Source organism: Sturnus vulgaris, chromosome 10 (genome assembly GCF_052056855.1).
Source record: "Sturnus vulgaris isolate bStuVul1 chromosome 10, bStuVul1.hap1, whole genome shotgun sequence".
In the NCBI taxonomy this organism is placed as follows: domain Eukaryota; kingdom Metazoa; phylum Chordata; class Aves; order Passeriformes; family Sturnidae; genus Sturnus; species Sturnus vulgaris.
In genome coordinates, this window is record NC_142252.1 from 13292855 (window position 1) to 13317254 (window position 24400).

Sequence of the window (24400 nt, forward strand, 5' to 3'; positions counted from 1 at the left end):
AGTAAGATTCCTGGCATACAGATGGGACAATGTATGATATGACTGCATAATATACACCTTAGACATAGTTTTTTCTAAATGTTTGTTTTTCCCAGCCTGGCTGGAAGTCCTTGTGTGGTGGGATTTGCTGGAATGTAAAGCTGCCTAAACCTTAGTGGCATAATTGCTGTCTCAGTCCAGGCTGCTGGAAAAAAGGTCTGAGAGACTTATTTCAAATCTCCACTGGTGATTTCCTCCCTGGCCACAAAATCTCTGTGACAAATTTTGCAGAATGACTTCTCTAGACTAAAAAGTTTCTTCCCTGTAGCTCTACACATCCTTGTGTTCCTAACTCTCATCTGTCTGGGAAACAGTATCAGTCTGTCTGTGCTAAAGGCTGAATGACACCTGATTGACAGGTGATGTGACTTGTCAGGAGCACTGGAGTTTTAATGGCTTAGGGGGAGTAGGTGTGACACTTGTGATCCTCAGCCTTGTTCTCGTGTCCTTTCAGGTATGACAGGATGTCCAGTATAAACTGCACTCAGTTAAAGCCTTCTTCAGGTCAGGTACAATGGTAGCATGTTGCTTATCAGCAGATATGAATGTACCATTAAGTTTGATGGCTCAGTCTCAGTAGGCTCTGGCAGGCTCTGTGTTCCAGGGCCTCTGCAACTCACAGGATTCAGCCCCCAGTAGTGTGATTATCACCACAACTCTGAAGATCTGGATTCCATATCGAGTTTTGACTCGTGTTAATATTCTGCTCAGTAATATTACGAAACTTACATTTCTATTACAAGGTGAATCTAAGTGGAATAATAGACAGTTAAGGTTTCATTGTGGGTTAACATCTTGTGCTTTGTACCAGGCAATGGAAAGGTTCAATTCCAGTTTCATGTTTCTCTGTAGGTATGAAATATAGTAGTGAGGGACAAAGCAGAAGATTCCTAACACATTTTAAAACCATCTTTCACATGGATATTTAGTATCATTTTCTGTATTAGATAGCCCATTGAAGGATAGTATAATATCGTTCTTATTTATAGATCATGTGTTCCAGAAGACTCTTGGAATGACAAATGTTGAGGAACTCAACTTACATTCTAATGAATCTTGATTTCAGAGGTGTAATTTATGTCCACTGCATGTTGATTAAAATAGTGTCTCTGGTGGGTCATTAGTGGTATCAATTGCTTTGACCGTTTATACAGTTTCCTGTTTTATATTAGTGTCAGTACAATGCATATAAACTTAAATTTCTGAATTATCATACTGAATTATGCCACTACCTGTATTAGACAGTTGGAATTTGTTCACATGAATTTGGGTGAAGGTGGTAGATGGTAGAGGTGTTTCTTTGGTTTCACAAACAGCCCACATTGCAATTGGATGGATGCGTGTTCCAGGTGCTCATTAGTACATTGTGGACTTGAGCCTCTCTGCCCATTAGAACCTGATCCAGGAAATCGCTGCTATCAGTGGCAGTCTTTCCACTGATTTTGGAGATTTTAGATTGTATCATTTGTGACTTTTAATGTTAGAGTGCTAAAGGATCCTGTATTAATACTGCATTTTTCACTCTGTGGGGTCATATATTTTACCTGTTTGTATACTGGGCTGAAATAGTTTTAGAAAATGCAACCAGACCTTCCAACTGCTGTCAGAAAAATCCTATACAAGAGGAAGTTTCTCCTGTTTTGCATTATGACATCAGTACATATGTGTTGTCCGAATTACTAGGTCTCCTGGATAGAGCATAAACTTTGTAGTGCTAAACTGAAAAGGTGAGAACTAGAACAAGCGGAGGGTTGATGTCATGCTTCCAGGACTTCAGTGCTTCTCTGCAGCCATCTGTTTTAAATTGTGGATGTTACCTCTGCTGCTTCATCTTGAGAATCTCAAATAACAGAGTGACTATGAAACGACCCTTTGATGAAACTGCAAATAATAATATATAAGTATAAAGGACGTAGTATTTTTACAGTGTCAAAAGGACTGAGCTGATTATTTTGATTCTTCAATATGCAAAGTATTTTGAGAATCAATTTTGCAGGCTACAATCTCTGCCCCATTCATTATGGACACTTTTCCCCAAGTTAGAGTTTATGGCTTGTGCAGTCTGACAGCCAGCATGCCTTGCTCCCGTGCTTACACAAAGGCACAGTTTTAAAACAGGGGCAACTCTAGAAAGGCACTACTGGGGAAAAGGATGAGTGTACCACTTTGGTATATGCCCTTTCATATACTTGCTTTATCTTTCTGCATACAGTATTTTCTTGTTTCTCTTCCCATGGAAGGAGATGATAGAGGAGGAAAAATTCTACTCATTTTTCTGTTAGGAGCCTAAGTTTTCCATGTTTTGACAGAAATCGCCAAGAAATCATCGTTTCGTCAAGCAGAGACGTTACTCTCTCCGAAATAATGAACTTTTTTTTTTTTCTCCGCGCGTTCCTCTGTACTCGGTGTTTTTTAAGCATTCCAGCAGTAAAATGTAAAAAACCCCCTTCCCCTCCTCTTAAGCTGTAACTGTACAGACTGTATACCCCGCCCTCCTTCGCGTTATGTACGGCTGTAGACTTTGTATCTAAAACTTGAATGTAGTTTCTGTACTGTGTCATTGTGCAGGGGCGGCCCCGCCCTGCAGCCGTGGCGGGCGGTGCCGGGGGCGGTACCGGGGGCGGTACCGGGGGCCGGGCCCGGGGCGCTGCCGCCCCGCCATGGCGGCGCTGCGGGGCTCGGCGCGCCGGGGCTGGCTTCGCTGCCCTCAGCCCGCGGCCCTGGCGGCGGCCGCGGCCCTGGCCGTCTGCGCCTTCTACTACCTGGGCGGCGGCGGCGAGACCTTCTCCAGCGCCACCCGCCGCCTCCGCGCCACGCCGCCCGCCCCGGCCGGCCCGGGGCCCCGCGGGCTGCACCTCCTGTTCATGTTCACCAAGGCGGAGCGCAGCCCCGCGCTCCGCGACAAGGCGCAGGCGGCGCTGCGCTCGCTGCTGCGGCACGGCCGTCTGGGCGCCGCCGATGTGCTGCACCTCCACCTCGTCACCGAGGGCGCCAGCCGCGACATCGGCCTCGGGCTGCTGCAGGACCTGCTGCGCGGCGCCGCCTTCCGCCACCAGGTGCGCGGGGGGCCGAGGGCGGGCCGGGCGGGGGACTCTGCCGGGATGTCCTGTGTGAGCTTCCCGAGGGACACTTAAAACAGCAATCCATCGGGAAGGAACTCCCTCCACTAACGGCCCGTGCCGGCTCCCAGCAGCGTCGTTCGCTCTCACTCTGCTGTAGAAACTCCCACTGCTCCTCAGTCTCGGGAGTCTTGAGGGGCTTGTTCTGTGACCCCATCGCTGCTGCCTGCGAGGAGGTGTCCTGGTGCAGCCCAGTGATTCTCAGCTGGGACTGGGAACGCCTCTGGCACACTACCTGTGCTGGAGACGAGCAGTTGTTCTAAGGAGTGCTGCTCTCCTGCAGCCCTTGTTAGTCCTGCTTCAGCATCTCCACACAAGGACCACGTGTGCTTGTATCTCGATGGTTTCCCGATCAGGAGAGAAGGTTGGCCTGCTGCTAGTGGCTCTCGAGAGCTGGAATGGAGAGCCTTGCAGGGGCTGGAGTGCATCCACGTGTGAATGTTCCTACTGCCAGGGAAGTGGTTCTGCCTCCCAAATCCACAGCCGATGTAGTTTATGCAAAGTCAGGCTTTCTTTTGCATTTAACAGGTGTCTGAAAACTGGAGAGGTGTTAAGTTCAGAGATTCCAGATAACCTGACTCTCCTGTACTGAGGTGCTGCTGCAGAGCATTGCTTGGAAGTGTCTTCTAGCCCTGCCATAACTTCTATTGCTCATAAGTCCTGTATTTTATATTAGCTGCACTCTACCAAGATTTAACTAGAAGTTTAACCTTACATTTTTTGTACAGACGCTTTCCTGGTAAATAATTCTACCACTCATGTTCGTTAAACAAGTCCTTTCCTAGTGCTGGCCCTCGGTCAGGTCATGTACCCGTGATGGGAGACCCACACCATGCAGCAGTGCTTGGCTGTCTAGAGGGTGTGCACAGCTCCCTCAGGAGGATTCCTGCACTCCACAGCAGGATGCACTGACTGCCCCATGATGGTGTAGTGCTGATGTGGTGCAACAGCCCAACCCAGGTTTGTGGTATTATGTTCCCTGTGGGAGGACCCCCAGGCCACCATGGTGTGCACATCCCTTGCAGTCACCCCTTTGTGTGGGTGGCTGCCTTACTGCCATCTGCCCTTCTGGGAAACAAACTTCTCTGCAGGCAGCCTTGCCAGCCTCACTTCTCCAGAGCAACATGGGCTGGGAGTTGGAGGCATGAAGTGATTTGTCCGTTGTGGATGGATCCCTTTCTGTAGGTGCCTATGGAGGCACAGTGAAACCTGGCTCATGGCTTGGTGAGTATGTCTGGCACCAGAACTGGTCTGGGTGTAAGCAGGCAGCATGATCTGGAGGCCTCAGGTGAGATCTCACTGAGATCTGCTCAGTGGGACAGCTGCTTCTCTCTTTCCTGGCAGAGCCTGATGTACCCTGGTTTCACAGGCTAGCCTATAGTTGCCAGTATGTTTTAGACCAGTTTGTCTGCTTTTAGGTACAGAGCAGAGCTTGTTCTGCTCTCAAGCATGCAGCCTTGTCCTAATCCAGTGCCAGTTTCTGCAATGCCAGCAGGTGACAGCACCTCTTTATTCTTGTAGCCTACCCCATTTCTCTTCTTTACCAGCAGGAAACTGATGCCTAGCTTGGACTAATGGTGCTCCTGCTAAAATGTTGATGATTGATCCTGATGCTCATATAGCTCCAGCAGTAAGCCATCTCTATGCTGAGATGTCTCGTTTCCTGCTCCTCTTGGTGTGTGCAGAACACTCTCCTGGTTCTTATGCTGTTTTCCTAGCACAGGCCCAGATATAAGGCTTGATGAAGTGCTCAGGGGGCAGCTGGAGCCACTGAAGCAGGACTGATAAAATCCCCTGAACTTTACCTTCTCTTCATAAAGAAGTGATTCAGGCCCTGCTTTTGGAGCTCCCCTTGCCCTCCCATCCTAGCAAAGCTGGGATCAGTTGGCTCCTCTGTTAGAGTGAAGCCCAGAGTGAGATGTGGATCGTAACCTTTGGGGAAGGTTGTGGGCAGCTTTTCTCTCTCTCCCTAGGCAGGTTCACTAACTTTCAAAGGCTTCTGGAGACTGAAGCAGCCGACTGCAGCCCGGGAACTGTGCAGAGAGTGAGGGCAGAAGGGCTGCGGGGTGCAGGCGGTGGGTGTGTGGGAGCAGCTTAGGCACTGGACCGTCCCGGCACGGCAGGGCTGTCCGGACGTGGGCAGTCGCTGCGTGGCGTCACGGCCGCCGCTGGCTGTGCAGATGTGGCCCAGATGTGCAGCCGGGAGCGCAGCCGGGCGGCGGCGGCAGAGGGCGCTGGTGCTCCACGTGTGCGGCCGGGAGGCGGCGGGAGGAGCCGGCCCGCGGCGTCCCGCCCGTGCGGGGCCTCGGGGGCTCTTACCGGGCTTTGTGACAGCAGTCGCAGAGAGCATGTCCCGCACACGGGTGGCAGGGGGAGAGGCTCTGTAGTCTCTCCTGACCCTCGGGCAGCGAGCCTGGGCCGACGCTGTGCTTACAAGAGCACCGGCTCGCCCCATTTCCTGCCACTCCAGGCTGTGTGCTGCGAGTCCTTGTGCGATTCTTATCTCTTAATGATTCCATTTCTCTACCGTAATAACACGAACTACGCGTTCAGCTCTCTGCTCATCCTGGTTTCCTGTTCAGATGAGCCCCACGGAGGATGCTGCTGGGGTGGATGTAACTGGGCTGCCGTCGTGCCGTGCTAACTCAGACCTGCGGGGATGACCCACATCGGAAGAAGGGAAAGTTAAAGGGAAAAGCAATGCGGGTTTTTTTTTCCTAGGGAATCAGTAGAGAGGGTTTTTATCAGTGTGGGACGTATGTTTATAAAACTCTGCTTGCACAGGAAACCCCTAGTACTTTTTTTAATGTCCTCAGCGAACGTGGTTGGATTTAGCTACAGGGATTTACTAAGAGCTGTTACACAAATAAATAACGAAGTACGAAATTAGCTGCAGATTACCAAGCTGTGCTAAAGTCAGCAATGAGAAGGGAAGAAGCCTTCACAGTCCCAGAGAGGCTGCCTGGCCTGTGGCTGCAAGAGCAAAACTCAGCTGCTCAGGAGTTTGCTTTGCAGAAGTACAAAAGGGTGGGCAAAAGACACGTTTTCCTGTTTTGTTTGGCAAGAGTGGAAAGGCAGATGATGCTGTGTCTGGAGTTTCAGGAGTATTTCTCCTATAACTTTTGTCCACTGGTGCTTGGCAGTGTGCTCACTTCAGAGGTGACTGGAATTGGTTTGACATTTTTCCCCCTTTCCTACGTACTGTACACACCTCATGTTGCCTTTGCTGGGTGCAGAAGGGGGGTTACAGGTATTTATTTCCCTTCCATGCTTCTCCAGTCCAGCCAGATCCCAAAGCCGCCCCTGCCAAGCTGGGCTGGGAGCAGAGCATTATACATCCCCATGCTGGTGGTGCTGTTTCATGAACAGGCTGTCAGTGCCTTTGTAGCCGGAGAACAGTGGTTTGCTTGTTTGGTCACCTGGGGTGGCTGCTGTTACTGCAATGGCACAACCGACCCTGCAGCTCTGCAGGGCTGGGGTGAGGTGCTGCCTGATGGTAACAGCTTCCTCCCCTGCAGTATCTTGGGGACTGTGCTGTGCTATCCAGCGCCAGGTGTGGCTGCTGATGAGCTCTCCCAAAGCACTTTCCTGGTACACGTTGTTCTGTGTTTTTCCTGCTGTTCTGCTGCAGGCCTTGGCTCCGAGCCCAGCAGCCGGGACAGCAGCAGCGGGGCCGCCCCACCGAGGGCCGTGCTGGCCATGGAGCCTGCGCCAGGGCTCCTACGGCACCCGGCTGTCAGCGAGGGCCAGGGGCCAAGCCTGGGCGTTCAGGGTGCCCTCCTCAGGACGGGGCCATAGGGCCTCAGCTGTGCCTGTCCCCCAGCAGTGCCCTGCCCTGGGCTCAGCGATCCTGGCCAGTGCCAGGACAGGCCCATCACCTTACCGTGTTCAGCGGTCACAGCCCTGCATCCAGCAAGCTCAACTCTGCCGTGGGAGCACGTTGGTCTGAGCAATGTGTTCTGCAGAACGCTGTGGAAGGAGGTTCCAGACTGCTCACTGCCTCGATCTCTGCACCAGCCTTGCTGAGCATCAGTGCAGCCCCTTGTGCACTCCATAGAGAGGATAGTCATTGAACCAACACAGGCTCCACAGCCACCTTCTCCTCTGAAGCATTTGGCTTAGTTTACATTTTCTTTTAATTGAAAAAAAAATTTAAAAAGCAAGTGCTCTATCCTGCATGTTTTAAGGACATAGTGCAGGGCCACTTGTTAAGCAGATGAAGTTTTAGTAGGGAAAAGAAGTGAAACTGGAACCGTTGAAATAGTTTAGTTTGAAAGCAACTACAAAAGATTGTGGTTTGTGTTCCCTGCTGAAGGCGGGGCCAGCTTCTGGAAGTGTCTTGGTATCTCTCAAACAAGGGCAATAAGTTCCCCTATCCAAAATTCAAGTACTGCTGCAATGTCATGTCCTTGCTGGACTTTAGTTCCAGCAGGGCTTTTCCTGCTTTCCCTGACCTGAAGAAGGAGGCACGACCTCGAGTCTCCACACTCAACTTCCTGCACTCCCCCATATCTGCACCAGGGTCATGTCTCTCGTCTCTCTTAATTATCCTGAAAATCCCTCTCATTATCTTGTGTGATTCAGTGACCTGTATCCTTCTGTGGGTATAACGAGCTGCATGAAAGTTCCTGTTCATTGGACTTTGACCAAAATAAATTATAAGCTTGTAAAATTTCAGTAGCTGGCAAGGTGCATTTGGGGTTGATCCTGTTTCTGGGACATAACCACAGCTGGCACAGGCATGCCAGGGCCCGTGCTGGTGCATGGGCTCCCACAGGACTGAGGGATGCAGAGCAATGCTGGGTGAGCTCCAGCAAAACTCCAGCACAGACAGGCTGAGATCCATCTGCAGAAGTTGCTCGGCTCTGCTGTAGCTCCTGATGTTTGGATTTTCATCAGCGTGCTGCGGCCTGTCCTCCCTTTCCCCCTGCAGCCCCGCCGGGACGTGCTGCAGAGCTCGCCTCCATGCCGGGCTGAGGAGCAGGAAATCCGGGCTGCGTCCCTGCTGCTGCCCTGTCACAGCCTGCCTCTGTAGCAGGGAGCAAGCCTTGGTCCTCAGGGTAAGTGACGTGGTCTGGCTTGGCTCTAAACAGCAACATACCAGAGCCTGGAGCAAACTGTTGCCTCTTCTGATGGACTCCATATGGGAGACCAGATAATTGCTTGCATCAGGCAGTGGGAACAGACCAGAGAAATAGCCCAAAACATGGAACACACTTGGTTGTGTGAGGGGGTTCAAGTCCCTGCCCACCTTACAGTTATGAAATGGCTGTAAAAGTCCTTCTCCTTTCCCTGCACTTGACTGGTTCTTGCATCAAGAGGATGTGCAGGGGCTGGAGCAGCCAGGCCCCTTAGTGCAGCTGCAATGCCACCAGCACTGTTTGTGCTTTACCAACCTTCCTCCTCGCCCTGTGCTTGTAGGGGCTGAGCAAAGACTGCTGGAGCTGGGCCTGTCCCCAGAAGCGGCAGCTGAGTGGTGTTTCTGGTGTCTCTGCCAGGTAATAGTCCATGATGTGAATGAGTTGACAGAAAAGCTGTTTCCCATCGTTGAGGCCATGCAGAAACACTTCAGCGCTGGATCAGGGACCTACTACAGCGACTCCATCTTCTTCCTGTCAGTTGCAATGCATCGCATCATGCCCAAAGGTAGGTCTCTGCTGTGCTGCAGCAACACAGGCTCTCTTTCTCTCTTGCACAGAGATGTTATCCAGTGCTATTTGAAATACAAAGTTAATAAACTTCTGGGATGGACTCCTAGGCTTCTGCTCCTTCCTGCAGAACAATAGACTCATCAGTGCAAGACCACATCCAGGTCTCTGCTGGCATGAGTGGCAGGAGGTTCTCCTTGTCACATGGCAGCTGGCCCTGCCTTTGTGCCCTGAGATGATTGGAGAGGTGAGACAGGAGCAACCAGGCCTGTTCTGTGTGTGTTTACGGCCCCCTTCCCCTTGGGATACCAGCAGAAAGAGGTGCTGTGTGTCTGTGACATAGCTGTGCACTCTTGAGCATCAACAGAGAGTAGTTGTTGAGTGTTTCCTCTTGGCATTAGGGAGCTTTTGGAAAGCTTTGCTGATTAGCAGCCACTGATCACTTAGGTTTCCTTATTGTGCCTCTGCTGTTACCAAGTGCAGAAACAACAAGAACTCTGCAGGAAAACAAGGCAGGTGGCAGAAGAGGGTAGGCTCAGCTGATGTAGTTCTCCTCCCCTGGCTGTGTGCAGTTGCCTCTCATGGAACCAGCATGCTGTCTAGTCTGTGGCTGCACAAGTAGGGTTTTGTGTCCTTGGGCTCCAAACTCCTTCACTGGAGCTCCTGCAGCCCTACTTGTCCATTCCCTGTTCTGGTCCCTGGGCTCTCCTTGTCAGCTGCCTCGCTGGCCTGACACACCAGTGATGGCAACATCCCTTCCTGGGCTGGTCACATGTCCTCCCTGGGCATGGCAGGCAGTGGTGGCAAGGAGCCCTGGGACCCTGCCTGGCTATACACCTGCCCCAGGAGGAGATGACTAGACTCTCAAAGCTGTTTGTGGATGTCATGCAATGGTGACCTGTTCCCACACGTGTGCATGTTCCAAGGACAAGCGCTGCTGGTACCAGCAGCTTTCTTGGAATCTGGAGCCTCTGCTCAGCTGTAATACTCCCTGCAGACTTCCTACCACGGATCTCAGCTGCACTCTTGGTGGAATGTGAGCAGATACACCTCCCCCGTGCCCCTCCTGAGTCCTGTTCCAGTTTGGCTCTACTCTGGAGCTTCTACATCTGCTCTGCTTCATGAGGCTTTCTCTCTCCTTTGTGGATTTGCCCCTGTCCTCCTGGCATGGCCTTCCCGCACTAGCTCATTGAACAGTGGGGCACTGGTGGCCCTGAGGGTCCCATCCAAACTCACTGATCATTTCTCTGTGGGCTCCAGCAAATGTGCTCTACTTGGCTCTCCCTCAGACTTGGGTAATTTTGTGTGTGTCTGGTACTGTCTGCACTGTGAACACTTTGAAGTACACTGCATACAAATGATGGGTATTAATGCTGGCTAATTCACTCCTCCTGATTCCCTACTCTGTCTTTACTGTGTGCTAAAGATATCCCTGTCTGCTGCCTGCCAGCAAGAAGCTGCTCAGTCTGAAATGTGTTTTCTCAGTTCATCAACCCATGAGGCGTCTTATCTCTTGGAAAGCTTGTTTGCTCTCCCTCAGACTGACAGGGCTTTCAATGGTCTGTTTGGGGTACAGGATGTTTAAAGAGGCGTTTTTACGGTTTCACGAGTTTAGTTTTTGTTTCAGAAGCTGCTAGTAAAGCTGATTTATATTTCCCTTGCAAGAGAGGTCAGGTTTACTGTGCTGGGTGCCTGGTGATTTATGGGGCTGGCAGGGCTCACCAGCCCCCTCCCTGTGTGGCCAGCACTGAACAAGAGGCATTAGGAAAGGCTGCAGCTCTGCTGCCCACTCACAGGCTTGCAGGTGATGTGGGAATGGCACTGGGCTCTTGCCCAGTGATTCTGATAAGCCAGTATCTACTGGTCTGAAGAAGCCACTTTGCTGAGTTGGAGGAGAAAAGACCAAACCTTCTTTTTCAGGCAGTATTACCATTTTTCCTGGTGCATTTCTTTTGCCTTGAATGCTGTGTTCTGCCCTGAGTGCTGTGTCTTTGTGCATCTCTCCAAGCACATCTGGCTTCATAGCATTAGCACCACTTTTTTGTGGAATCCAGATTTGATTGGAAGCTGGAGCATGCTCTAGCAGAAATGAAGACCCTGATCTGAATATTAAAGTCTCTGGTGTGTTCATTTGCATTTGCATTAATCAGTCTATGGGATTTTTTTTCAGTAGCAAGCAACCTCTGTACTAAAATTCGCCTGGCTGTAGTTTACCAAATATATCTTTTTTTTTTTGAAGGGAGGCATTTCCACAGTATAATGATTTAGTGATTTGTTTGGATCCTATTGATTGTGATGAGACATTTACTTTGCAAACCGGTGGCACTGAAAACTGAACATCAGGTTATTTCTATTTTTTTAGGGGCTTTTGTGGGACATGTGCTGGCTGCATGCACATTGCATTGAGGGTAGATGGGGTTTGGTACTCAGCTGTTCTGTCGTTTACTGTTGCTTGGGATCTTTGCCCAAAAAGCTTCAGATCTAAAACCTACAGCTGCCAAGTTATAGTATAACAGCTTCTTAGCTGGTGTAAATCATGGAACACTCTTGCCTTAAATGTCTTACATCAGTGGAGTTAATCTGATTTAAACCAGCTGGGGAGTTGGTATGCAGCACGCAGAAATGCAGACTGCATAACTCTTGTCTGTGCTCAAGGCTCATAAATCCCGTTTTAGTGTGGTGTGGCCAGGCCTGGGGAGCTGGAGCAGGACTTGATCCATCAGAATGGTTCTGCAAGGGAGAAGTGATGGGAAAGTTACACAGAGAGGACAAGCAGGTTCAGGCTTAGAAGGAGCTGCCAGGATGAAGACAGTGCCAGCATGAAATGGTCTTGAGACTTGCAGAGCAAGAGGAGGAGGAAGAGCAAGGACCCAGACCTTTTCACTTTCCTTTTCAGTATGCCCATCCGGAGGGGACCTCTTCCTTCCTGACTGCCTTTGATCCCTCTATCACTTGTCATTTTAGCTGTGGAACTTCAGGGAGCCCAGCAAGCTTTTTATCACCCTTCTATTGGTACATAAAGGAGTAATGTCTGGGCAGGTCTGTCTGGCAGGCAAGGTCTGGGGACAAGACTCCTGGTGCCACAAGTGAGGGGAGGAGGAATTGAGGTGATAGAAGGGCAGCCTGGGAAAGCTGGGAGCTCCCCAGGGAACTCTTGGCGCCCATTCTTGGCTCAAGTCAGGTAGTTTTCAGGAAAAATTTGTTTAACAAGTGGAGCTGGTGGACCAGGGGAGAGCCAGCAGCTTGTGTAGAGCTTTGAAAACTGTCATTTGGTGTTCAACTCCATTGGTGCTGCTAATGGTGCTGCAGCAGGATGGCCCTGTGGGAGAATAAGGAGCAGAGGGAAAATGAGACATGACGCAGAAGCAGTTTTATGGCTTATCTCTGCCAACTTAGAGGAGTGGAGTCCCATTAGCTCAGGGGAGGCTCTGAAACCTGGCTGATGATACCGTGTTTCACATGGAGTGAGGGTATTTAGCAGAACTTGACTGAAGATGGTATTTGACAAACTGGAGGTAGCAGAGTTTCCTCGCTGGTACAAACAGCTGGCTGTCTTCATGGGCATCTCTGGCAGCTTGTGGGGGAGTTCTCAGGGTTTCTCTCTCACTGTCCAGCCCAGCCTGAAGGCAGAAGCTGTGATGAAGGATGGGAAGATGAGCATATGCTGCAAAGGGCCCCTGCGCCCTACTGGGTGTGAGGTTAACTCTCATGCAGCCTGCTGCATCTTCCAGGTGCTGAAGATGCACCTGAGTACTTGCTGCCTTGAAAACTCAGGAGCTTGCTCTGCAGGTGCATTTGCTAAGGCTGTTCATAGGAGGCTTGTAGGGGAACTAAGAGTCAGTAGGAAAAGTGGGTAAGTTTCTGTGTGACTAAATAAGGATGTGGAGCTATGAAGAAGGAGAACAGAGTGGAACTGATCATTATGTATTACCAAAATTTATGGCATATCAAGATGGTCTGTTCGTAAAAAATGAAAGGGGTTTAGAGAGGGCAATAGCTTCTGTGTGGGACAAGCCTGGCTGACTGGGACCCTCCAGTCTGGGAGGGCGCTGGCCGGGGGGGTTATGGTGTGGTCCATGAAGCCAGGAGCCATACAAGGCAGAAGTTTGTACAGGAACTGGGGGACATCAAAGTTGGTGAGAAGAGTGTTCAAAACAGAGTGTGATGATCTGTAGAGCTCTATTCTGCAGGATGTTTTAGGTGCTGGGCTGCCTCATGCATGAGGGAATCGTGGCCAACTGCTTTGTGATGGACAGCAAGCCCTGGTGTGTCCCGGGGCTGCCAGCTGTGCAGGAATGTGTTGGGAGGACACAGCTGTGGGTGGTGGGGAGAAGCAGGGGTGGCTGCTGTGGGTGAATAAGCAGAACTGTGTCTGGGGAAGTGACTGCCAGCAGGGAGCTGTGCCTTTGGCTTCATAGCGGGTGTTCAGACAGCGTCTGTGACACATCAGGATCGATGGGAAGTCCAATGGTCTCCCTGGCTTCAGGCTCTGAACGGGGCAATTTCTCCAGCTCATTATCAACAGCTGTACTCATTGGTAAGCATAGACCAGATTATAATGATGTTTGTCCAAGCATCCTGATAATGACCAAGCCCCAGTCACTTGGGGTTTGGTGCTGCTTGCAGCAGGATCCAGCTGCTGGCTCCAGCTTGGTCTCCCACGAAACTGATATCAGCCTTTGTCTGCTCTAGGAGTACCAGCCCAGAGACAGAGGCCTCTGTGAACATCAGCTTATGCTTTTCCCACCAAGCAGAGCTGGAGGGAAGGCAAAGGCCAGCCAGGAGACGTGTTGGAGCAGGCACTGAGCTGTGCTGTGCTTTCTCAGGGCACTTTGCCTGTGCCAAGGCGGGGTACCTGGAGCACTCCTGCCGCTGGCTGTGAAGGTGAAGAGCCTGAGAGCTGGGGGAGGGGGTTAAGCACAGAGGTACCAGGGAAACAGTCTATGTACTGGAATAATGCCTTGACTAGTAACTGTCTTCTGCTAGTGTCCTTCTGGAAAAGCCCATAGGCAGCATCCTGAAGACATTGTTGATTGCTTTCGCAAAGATGTGTGCATCAGGATTCAATGTTGCATCTGCACTGTTTGAATCCACAGCACAGGATTGCCCAGGTCAGACTCTGTTTGCCTGTGGAGTGCCAGGTGCCCGTGTGTGATGTGTCCCCTCAACAGCAGCCATGTGCAGAGTTGCACTGCACACATCCTGTGTCACATGGGGCATCTGAGGTCTCTGAGGTAGAGCCTGGCAGAGGGAGATGGGCAGGCATCATTCCCCCTTCTTCCTCCTGTCAGCTGCAGAGCTGGTGCACAGGGCAGCTGCCCACAGAACTCTGCAAATCACTGTAATAATTATAATAAGTGAGCATTTTGAAAGTGCGTCACTCCTGATCCTTTCCTGCTGGCCGAGCATTGCCATCATTGCTGAGCCCCACCACATCAGGGAGTGCAGAGATGCAGCTGTTGAGAGGGCTGGGAGGAGAGTGCCCATGTCCCAGATGCTTCAGGCTTGATTGTGTGCTACCAACGGGGAGATGTTGGGAAACGGCAGAAAATTGGAGCCTGCGGCAGAGTCATGGGAGTTGGCCCCAGAGCCATGTGCTCCCAAACCACAGTTCCCAAGGGATGCTGCAGTAGCTGAAGCGTTTAGTTTCCAGCAAAAATATTTCCATCTTTACAGGGATGGAGGGAGTGTCAATAGTGTCTGATGTGCTCTCATAACCTCCCTCCCTGCTTCATGCCGCAAGCACGTGAAAAACAGCCAGATTCCCTTCCCGGTCTGTCTCTGAGCTGCATGCACTTATGTCAGATCCTGTGATGGGAAGGGAAGATGCTGGAATGATCATTTTGCGAACAGTAGGGATAGCTGTGCCATCCATTGTTCCTTGCTGGGGTGAGCCTGTTGTGCTGAGAGAATTGTTTTCGTGATGCTTTTCAGGAGCAGGCAACAGCAGACCTCTGAATAAGCTCACCCCAGGTAAACATCGGAGGCTGTGGCCTTTTAGAGGGGTCCACGTCTGCTGAGATGAGCTGCTAACCCCATCTGGCTGCCTGTAGGACATGCCTCTCTTGGCAGGAGAGCGCCTTGGCCCCAGCCTTGGTGTGGAGGAGGCGTCAGGAAGGGCTGCTGTGATGAGGGGGATGTAGCTGCTGCTCAGCAAATGCCTGGAAGCCTCCTGGGTGCTGCATCACAGCACAGACCCCTTCCCTGTAGCACTGCTGCCTCTGGGGCCAGCGTGGCCCACAGCCCCCGGGGGTAGTGTCACTTCTCATCATTTCCACTGCCTGCCCCTTGCCGCAGTGCCACCATCGATTATTTTTGGATGTCCTAGATCTGTCAGGCCAGGGCTGACTGCTCCCCCTGCTCTCATAGAGCAGCAGGGTCTCATCACCCGGTTCTGTGATGGGTGCTGCCCTCCTCTCTCCCCTGCCAGACCAGCTGCCCCATCCCCAAAGGGTTGGAAGCTGCTGGGGCCACCCAGTGTTCATGCCAGGGCTGCTCTCTCCCACAGTCTCTCCCTGCTCTGCCATAGCTCATTAGAGCTTAGCAGGAAGAAACAAAAACAAAATCTGCCTGCAGCCCTTTCCCCCAGTGTGTGCAGTTAACTGGGATGTGAGCCCAGAAAATTTATTTTCCTGTATCTCTTTTTGGTTTCCCTTTCCATCTCACCTGCTCATTACTTCATAGCTTTCCATCCACTCTTTTGTAATTTATAGCAACCTGGAATCAAACCTTATTTTGTCTGATTAAAAGGTTTCCTGCTGCTCTTCCTCCAGCTCCAAAAAGTGTTTTCACACTCCTCCCCCAGCAGTAGCATATATTAAATACAAGGCAAACAGCATTTCCAGCTCCATCCTGAAACCTATTGCGTGCTTAGCGATGTTGCTGCCTTGGAGTCCAGTTAAGAGCCAAGGTGTTGAGTACTGCTAAATATTAGTCTCTCAGATCTTGATGGATGACAAGGGGACGGTTGGATGCACAGGAAAAATTAATTTCCTGGAACAAAACACATCTATCTCCTCCTGAGTCTTCCCCTTCCCTCAGGAGATGGCTGCAGGGTGTGGAGCAAGGCAATCAAAGTGATGCTGCTGTCAATACCTGGGAACATTGCTGCTGCTCCAGACCCCTGAGCTCACCCAGGTGCCTGCCCTGTGTGGGTGGTAGCAATGATTTGTCATCTATCTCTGGCAGACAGCCTAATTTTTTAATTAGCTGATAGGCTGATTAGCTGCTGTGCTGTAGCCACTGCTCTGCTCTGCTGGGTGTCTAATCAGTGCTGCAGAAACCTGGTTAGCAGCCGGGCAGTAGGGGCACATCGCCTGCTGCACTTCCTGAACTCTGTGTGCACAGAAGGAGCCTATTTGGTGGGGAGGTGACTGCTGGGCTGTCCCAAGGAGCGGAGGGGACCCTTGGCTGCATGGCAGACGTGAGGATCTGTGCTGAAGCACGCAGCTGGAAGGTAAGCTGCACTGCACCTTGGCAAGCTCTGCTGGTGCAGGGCTTTGTAGCATCATCTTCTCTTGGGAGGGTGGGCTCTGAGCAGCACCATGTCCTGGGAGGGGGGACTGCAGCCCCCCCAGTTGCCAGCACAGTGGCAGCAAGCTCTGAGGAGCGTGTCATGCTTGCACACGTGCACATATGCCCTTGCCTTGGCTGCTTTCTCTGGGCGAGGCTCTCCGGTGCTGCCGAGGTCAGCTGGGCAGGCTGCAGTGATTAATCCTGGGCGCAGAGGGGAGGCTGTGTGTGGAGAAAACAAGGCCTGGCCAGGGGAGCACACAGCCAGAGAGGAAGCTGCTCACAACCCTGCTGACAGCAGCAGGGAGAGTGGCCAGGGGCAGCTGCCAGTGCGAGGGGTGAGCCAAACCCAGGGACCTCTAATGAGGGGCAGGATGGAGAACCCAGCATGTTTGTGTAAATAAACTGTGTGCCTCCACACTGGCCTTGTTGAGGTGCTGGCATCCCTGCAGCTCATCATGCCCTGCTCCCTGCTGTAGCTGAGGCTTCTGGGGACAGCTGGTTGCTGCTGCTGAGCAGTACCCTCTGGGTTGTACAGGGACCTCTGGAGTCTGTCACCCATTCTGCATCCATGCTTGGCCTTGGTGCAGGCTGTAGGAGTGGAGTTTTTCTTGGCCACACGTCTCTCTGAGCCAGTGAGGGCGGAGGATCTTGGTTTCACAGCCAGCACAGGCAGCTTTATGGATCTGCGTGTTGCTCCTGCAGGCACACTGCCCACTGGAGCTGGCGGCTGCTGCCCTGCTCCAGGAGGTTTATTGCCCAAGGCAGCCATCTGAAAGTCACTGCTGGTCCTTCACAGCTCCTTCTTCCCCTGGGATCTTGTCCCGTCATGATGGGGACAGCTAAAACACCTGACTGAAAAAAACATTCTCAAAGCGATTCAGAGGGGTGGAGGGGCAGCTATCCAGTCTGCCCAGCAGACCTGAGATGCCCAGCCCTTCTAACTACAACTCCAAGAGCTTTGGTTGCTTGGCTCCTTTCCTTCTGGTGGTCCGAGTCAAGTGGCAAAATGAGCAGCCACCCCCTGGCCCTTCCCCACAGCCCACTGCAGGCCTGCAACATCCAGAGCTGCAGCCAGCAGGGGACACTCCCGTCATTTGGCTGCACTGTCACCCATGCTGGCTGCAGCTGCTGCTGGCCCTGCAGAAGGTTCTCTGAGCTGCTCTGCATCCAGCAGCTCCCTGTCCCCAGCCCTCACCCAGCCATCACCCCACACTGCCTCCTGAAGGATGGAGTGGGGTCTTGCCTCCCTGTGTTGCAGGACTGGCAGGTGCTGGCTCTGTGGAAAAAGGCAAAGTGTTGGCAATCCCAGCAGTGCCCTTGTTGATCTCGCCTCTTAAAGTGCCTCTGGCCCCAAAAGTCACTGCTGTGATGCAGAGGATGTGTGGGGAGGTCAAGGTGCTCCCATCTGATGTGTGCAAGTGCCAGGTTAAGAGCTGGACTCGATGATCTTAAAGGTTTTTCCAATCTAAATAATTCCATTATTCTGTGTTGGAGACATCTCTCCTTATTGGCATGAAGCATCAGAAGGCAGAGGATGGCAAGAGCAGAGCCAAATTACCACCAGCTTTGATTACAGAGAATGAGGGGCAGCAGGGTACAGGGACGTGACCTCTGCCTGCCTCTGCCCCCTCCCTGGATGAGGTTGTGGAATGAGGCATCTCTGAAGCTGGCTGTTCTCCTCTGGACAGGGTTGGGGGGTAGTTTTGAGCCAAGCCTGGAGCACAGCCCTGCTGTAGCTGCTGATGCAAGGCTGCAGTAAAAGTTACGAGCTTTACATGGGGCCAACCTGTGCTGTAAAGCTGTCACTGCTAATGGAGACCATCTCTGCTGTGAGTGGCACAGCTCCCCTTTCCATGCCGTGGTTGGAAGAGCTGGAGCTGAACAGAGTGGAGAGTTCTACGCAGTATGGCAAAGTTAGAAAACTCACTGCTGAGCAGAACACTCAGCCTTTTCCCACATTTCCAGCTGGATCCCTCTGAGCAGCTTGTGCCTAAGAGAGCACGCGATTCCTCCACCCCCACATGGCAGCCAGGACAAAGCACTTGGTAGAAGGGCAAAAGAGCATGATACATCATAAATATTAGTGCCTGGCCCCTTGCCAGTCCCAGGCAGAGAAATCATCTCAGCCATTAATCTGTGCGTGCAAGCTGCATCTGGCAAAGTGATGCTTAATATCACCCATGCTCACTTACATCTCAATGTTGCAGTTCATGCTTGCTTTAACAAAAAATTTTTTAAATTTCAAAAAATTAAAACAAAAAAAGTACTTGGTGCTTTTTGGCTATAATTTCTTAGTGAGTATTTCGTGAGGGAAGCACAGGGCACAGCATGGACTGGTGTGCTGGGGTGACCCAAACATGGGAAGCCTCTAAGGAAGGGCAGGATGGAGAACCCAGGGTGTTTGTGTAAACTGTCTCCTTGCTGGGCTTCTTGTGGCACTGGCATCCCTGCCTGGCACTGCAGCTGTGCTCAGCTCAGCTCCCTGCTCAGCTGAGGCTTCTGGGGACAGCTGGCTGGGCAGCACACTCTGGGTTGCACAGGGACCCCAGAGCCTTTCACCCATTGAGGTGCTGGGGCAGGCGGGGTTGGGATTGGAACTTCCTCCAAGTTCAGCTTTCATTCTCTACTGTGATTAATTGCAGTTGGTGTTCATCTGGGATTTTAGAGAACAATCGGATGACGTGTCTCACAGTTGATTTAATTGAAACCTGATGAGGCATCATACAGCTGCTGTGCACCAGGGTGAGTGGTGCTAGGATGCCCCTGGGAATCCCATCCCATCTTCCCAGCCTCAGCACTACCTTGTAGGGCTCAGGCTCCCCACTTCTCTGGAGCTTAGCTTGTGCTGTAAGTCCAAGGTCTTCTTGTCCTGGAGTTTTGTGACCAGTCTGGCTATTCTCAAGTAATGTTTTGGATTTGGGGGTTTGCCCTACCGGAGTTTGGACCACTGGGGAGGTTTGGTGCATTTGAGATACATGTCTTGCTCCTCATTGCAGAAATCCACTACTCAAGTTGCACTGGCCATTTCTGAGGCAGTTCAGAAGGCTGGGGGAAATTGCTTTCAGGTCAAGACCTGCTTTAGCCTGTGGTGAATTACTGTGCCTGGGGTTTAAATCTTTGCAAACAGAGGATTATGGTGATGGTAAATACTAGGTAGGCCTGAGGATTGCTGTACTGACGGCTGAAGGGAGCATGGCCTTTTCCTTTAGCAGATAGAGTGTGATGGATGTTAAAAAATAAATTGAGATACAGCCCAAGTTGTAGCTTAGACACTATTTCTCCTTGATTTATATTTCTGCTTGGGTGCTTCGCAGTGTAAGCAGTATATTTCTTGCTTAACCTCACAGGGCCTTTTTGTTCTTAAATGAGGACAATGTGGTAGGTATGATCAATTGCCAAGAGTCCCAGATTACTGCAAGATCTGCAAAAAATTCAGAGCTGCTGTACAGCCCAGCATTTGCCTGAAACACAAACACCAAACAATGAACACTTGTGAAAATGCAAAGCTGCACTTCTGTGCTGGGGAATAACTGCTGGTGCCTGGCTGCTCTTGGTGCCTCTGGGTCTCTAGTCCCATGGTGGCTTGGGCGCTGAAAACAGAGCAATTGCCTCCTGCTGTCAGCAGCCAGGAGTAGCCAGCAGCCTGTCCCCAGCATGACAGGATGAGGGGATGAGGAGTCATGGTGGCACTGCCCCAGCAACACCAGCCTGATGGCAAGCCCTGCCCGTAGGCACAGCAGATGCAGGCAGCAGAAGGTGAGGGCAGGCAGGGCTTGTCCTCCTGCCTGCAGGTACTGGACAAGAGGAGGGATGAGGCTTGGTTTGCTAATTGCTCTGCAAGTGGTGGTGACAGGCAGGTCTGGCCTGCAGGGAGCTGTAAGGGCACCTGTGCATGATGAGTGGGACCAAAACAGGTTGACACAGCCTTACAATCCAATTAGTGCTGAGTGCTAAGCAACCTGGCCAATTTGCTCCCGGCTTTTATAACACATATAAATAGAGGGGGCATTACATAATGCCCTGGGGATGGCTCCACTTTCAGTCCCTGAGAAGGGCTGAGCTGGCATGGCCAGAAGATGACCATGGCTTTGCTCGTGGCTCGGAGATCACATCTGATGGCTTGATCTCTTGTAGTGTTTGCACTTGGCCTGCTGCAATCCATGCAGCATCCTCAGATCCACCTAGGACAAGCAGTCTTGTCAAGGCACATCTCCTGCACCCTGTCCCAAGCAGCATCTCCATCTTTCAGTCCTGTGTGCTGTAGAGGAGACTGGGACAAATTTGCTCAGAGGCTTGACCCTGTTAATGACCTCAGACCCACCCCTGAGAATGATGTCCCCCAGCCTTTCCTTGCTCTTGATGTCTCACTGAAAGTGGAAGATATTTCCATGTCTTTACACTCCCCCTTCTATCTGAGAGGGTACCACCAGCAATAATAAGGTCTTCCAGGCTGGTGCATATCACCAGCAGTTCTGTGCAGGCAGAGGGCTGTAATCTCTTCCTCAGGGAAGCCCATGGCAAGCTGCTGGGAGCTAATGGGTTTGTGCAGGTGATACTGGAGGTGTTATGTGGTGAACTGATGTTGTCCATGATGGGAATTGCTTTGGTATGTTGGGCCGGGGATGGATGCTCTCTGGGCTGGAGGTGGGAAACACTTATGGACTTGGTAGCTGAAAGTAAACATGGGATTTTGTGGGGCTGGCACTGCAGAAGCACTTCCAGAAAGGGAGAGAGGCTGAGTTGAAGCTACCTCTTGCTTTTATCTGTTATATGGAAAACCAGTCTTCTGGAAGGAAGGAGGGAGTGGATAGAAGCAGGGAGTCACCAGAAATTATTTCTGAAGTAAACACACACAGTGGTAAGTGCCTCATGATGGTTGAAGTTTGTTTGCTTCATGCAGAGGTTGCAGCTGGATTGTGTTTACTCTGAGTTGGTCGAGTCTTGCCCATAGAGTAGACTGTACCAAATCCTCATTGGCTTCAGTTCCTCCAGTAGCCGCTGGTAATCACAGGTTCCAGTTTTGTCTTATATTGCTGAGTTTTCCTCTTTGTGCTTTCAGAAATAACACAGATCATCCAGGTGGACTTGGACCTGAAGTACAAGACCAACATCCGAGACCTGTTTGATGAGTTTGACAACTTCCCAGAGGGAGCAGTCATTGGGATTGCCAGGGAAATGCAACCAGTGTACAGGTACAGTCCTCTCCCTGTGGGGAGCAGGGAGTGGGCAGCTGGTGGTTGGAAGCTTCTGTTCAATTCAGGTTGCTCTTTGGAAGAAAACTTAGTGAGCAGTGGTCTCCCTGCTTTAATCCCTGCAGGGGGAGTTAATCTCAAACTAGTAAATCGGTATGAGCAAAGTGTACAGTATTGCTGTGGTTTGTTTGCTTGTTTTCACACACCACCACAGGACTTCTAGAGCCAAATTCTTGATCATCAATGCCAAAATCCATGCCTGGACTCTAGTACATCTAGAGGCATGTTTGCCCAGCCATGCGTGTTGGGGTGCTGTAATTGTTTGTGTGTTGGCACTCGGAAGTTTTGGCTGGGAGTATTGCAGAGAGCAGGGACTGAGTTTGGGCAGCAATGAGGTTCTGGGTCCCTGGAGTGTCAGTGTGCTTTCTGCTTCCCCCAGGGAAGGCTGAATGGGCAACTCTTGCTGACCTGGGCTTGCAAGCATGAGGGTGGCCTCACGGTCCCTTGCTCTTCAGACACTTGGTCCACCAGCCACTGTCAACTGTGCTGGAAATCAGTCACAAAGTGGTGGCCCAGTCCTTCCCACTCATGGACCACTGGTGGGATTCAGGGACAGGGATATTTCCAGGTGCTTAGAGAAATTGGTTTAGTTTATTCTGCATTGTTCCAAGGATGGACCTCAGGTTTTCTTTTAATCCAGGGTAAATCAGATAATTATCCCAGGATGCCTTAATGGATCTCAGCAGAGCTGAGTTTGAGCATCTGAAATGGCTTGGCTAGATTTGCTAATCCTAATGGAAGGGTTATTGGAGAAAGATAGATAAAAGTGTTAGAGGTCAGTATGTCTTCTCCTTCCCTACTGGAAGCCTCCTTCCCTACTGAGCCTTCTAAGACATGACCAGCAGCACTCTTGGGCAAAGGCTGAGCTGCAAAGATCCGGACCAGTCTTTCTTGCTGCTTGTGCATCCAGATGGGAAGAGACTAGAGACAGAGAGAAGTTCGTCAAAGGGGGATTGATGGTCATTAATCATCACCAATTGGTTCCTGGAAGCCTAAACCATATGAGAGAATGTGATTGCTCAAGCTAGAAGTCACCACTCTTCCTGAGATGGAAAAAAAAATCTCTGCCAGGGGCATAAGTGTTGTCTTTCTCCTGATTTACACTCTTGGCAGGACGAGCTGGGACTAGAGGGACACAGCTGCTGAGGTTTTGTCTCCATAGGGTGGCACCATGCTCAGAGAGTAGAGGGCTCCTGTATCTGCTTTGGGTATCCTGACAGGATTTTGGTGCCCAGAATGGTAAATCCAGCCCCAGTTAATCATATCCAATTGTTAGAGCTTAAAGGGGGGCGGAGGAGAGAGCAGCAGCCAAGAGCGGCCGCGGGGCTGTGGGACTGTGGCCTCAGTCGGATCCCTGTCGTTAGCACTGCAGCCTGGAACGGGGTAAATCAAGCCTTCCTTCGCCTGCAATTAGTGCAGGGTGGAACTCTTTGTTTTTATCTCTGCAGGGTTTTGCATTATTTCAGTGCATAACTAGGGAGTGGGGATGGTGATCTGCTGCCTGGATGTGTTTTGTGGGACCGGGTGTGCCTGGAGGGGACTCAATTAAGGTTTGGGGTGCTCCGCTGGAGAGCCTTTCAGCATGGCAGGGGACAAGGCACAGGATCATGGGGCTGAGCCCTGAATACCTGACCCAAGCCATAGCCCTGTTCTCTCCCTCCTGCCACCCGCAGTGGGGACAAACATGCCAAGCAATAACAGCCCTCACAGGCTGCATTTTTGGGCTGAACTTTCTGTTGTTGTAGTTTTGACATTCTGGGTCACTTTGGGCTATGTTGTGCTTTTCTTCTTGTGTTGTTTTGATCTTCATATGAAAACAAGTTCCTGATCCTTCTTGTCGCCAAATCACCCGTTGTGGGCCGAGCTGTGCAAACTCCAGCCTGACCTCCTGCCAAGCCCTGCACCCTGTGAGGCTCACACCTCACTGCTAAAAGGATTTCCAGACACAAACATGAGCTGACAAAGCATAGGTGTCTTTATAAAAAAACAAAAACCTTTACTATTTTTATACTTTTAGAAAGATAAAAACATGTTGTAGGTGTGAAATAAGAGGTGTCAGCTCCAACCGTGTTGCTTGCCTTGGGTGTAGGCTTGAAGCATCAGTTGGGAAAACGGTTGTGGGGAGGGAGGAGAATTACAGGGCAACTGTGGAGTCTCTGTGTTGCTACTCATGTTTTCCTCACCATCTCACACAGCTCTCTGCTGTACTAGCTTTGTCCCAAAGCATCAGAGGACCTGGGACAAGTTAGCAGAACTGTCCTGAGCTTGCTCATGGAGTTGTGGACTCGATTTCCTGGGGCAGGGTAAGCCAGTGGCCAGAAACGCTTGGGTGCCATCTTTCCTGCTGTGTAGCAATGTGAAAGATGGATGGAGATCAAGCCACCATCTGTTTCCATCAGCTGCCCATTGGCTGCCTGGCTGTGGGCTGCACTTTCTAGGCACAGGTTGGGGCTGCAGAAGGCTCAGGCTGCTGCAGTGGTGCAGCAAGCACAGACATTCACAGGAAACGGAGGAGTAAGAGAACAGCAAATCGGAAACATCCCGGAGCCTGTCTGCATATCCTGAAGGTAGGGGAAACCTCCAGACAGCAAAACAGGATGGCACGGGAGTGTTTCCACTCGCTTGACTCATGCTGAAACAATGCCCGGCCACTGTTTGTCTTGGACAAACACATTTCTCTGAGCAACAGGAGCTCCTGGCCCTCCTGCTAGGTCAGTGCTGGGATTTAACTGTTGCACAGTCTGGGGTTGGCCTGTCCTTCAAGGCCACTCAGGGTGAGTTGGAGTGCCCTTTGAAGAGAAGTAGCTGCTGCTGAAGCTGGACATGG

The 24400-nt window shown here is 51.3% G+C and overlaps 1 protein-coding gene across 1 annotated transcript in view; it reads left to right on the forward strand.

Annotated features, from left to right (window-relative positions):
* The first annotated feature begins 2682 nt into the window (after positions 1-2682).
* The window catches only part of XXYLT1 (xyloside xylosyltransferase 1), a 31960-nt gene continuing 10242 nt past the window's right edge, over positions 2683-24400 (forward strand). The window contains exons 1-3 of the mRNA XM_088170881.1: positions 2683-3095; positions 8657-8804; positions 21381-21513. Of these exons, the coding sequence (XP_088027007.1) occupies positions 2700-3095; positions 8657-8804; positions 21381-21513 (677 nt within the window). The 5' untranslated portion in view covers positions 2683-2699. The remainder of the gene's footprint in view (positions 3096-8656; positions 8805-21380; positions 21514-24400) is intronic.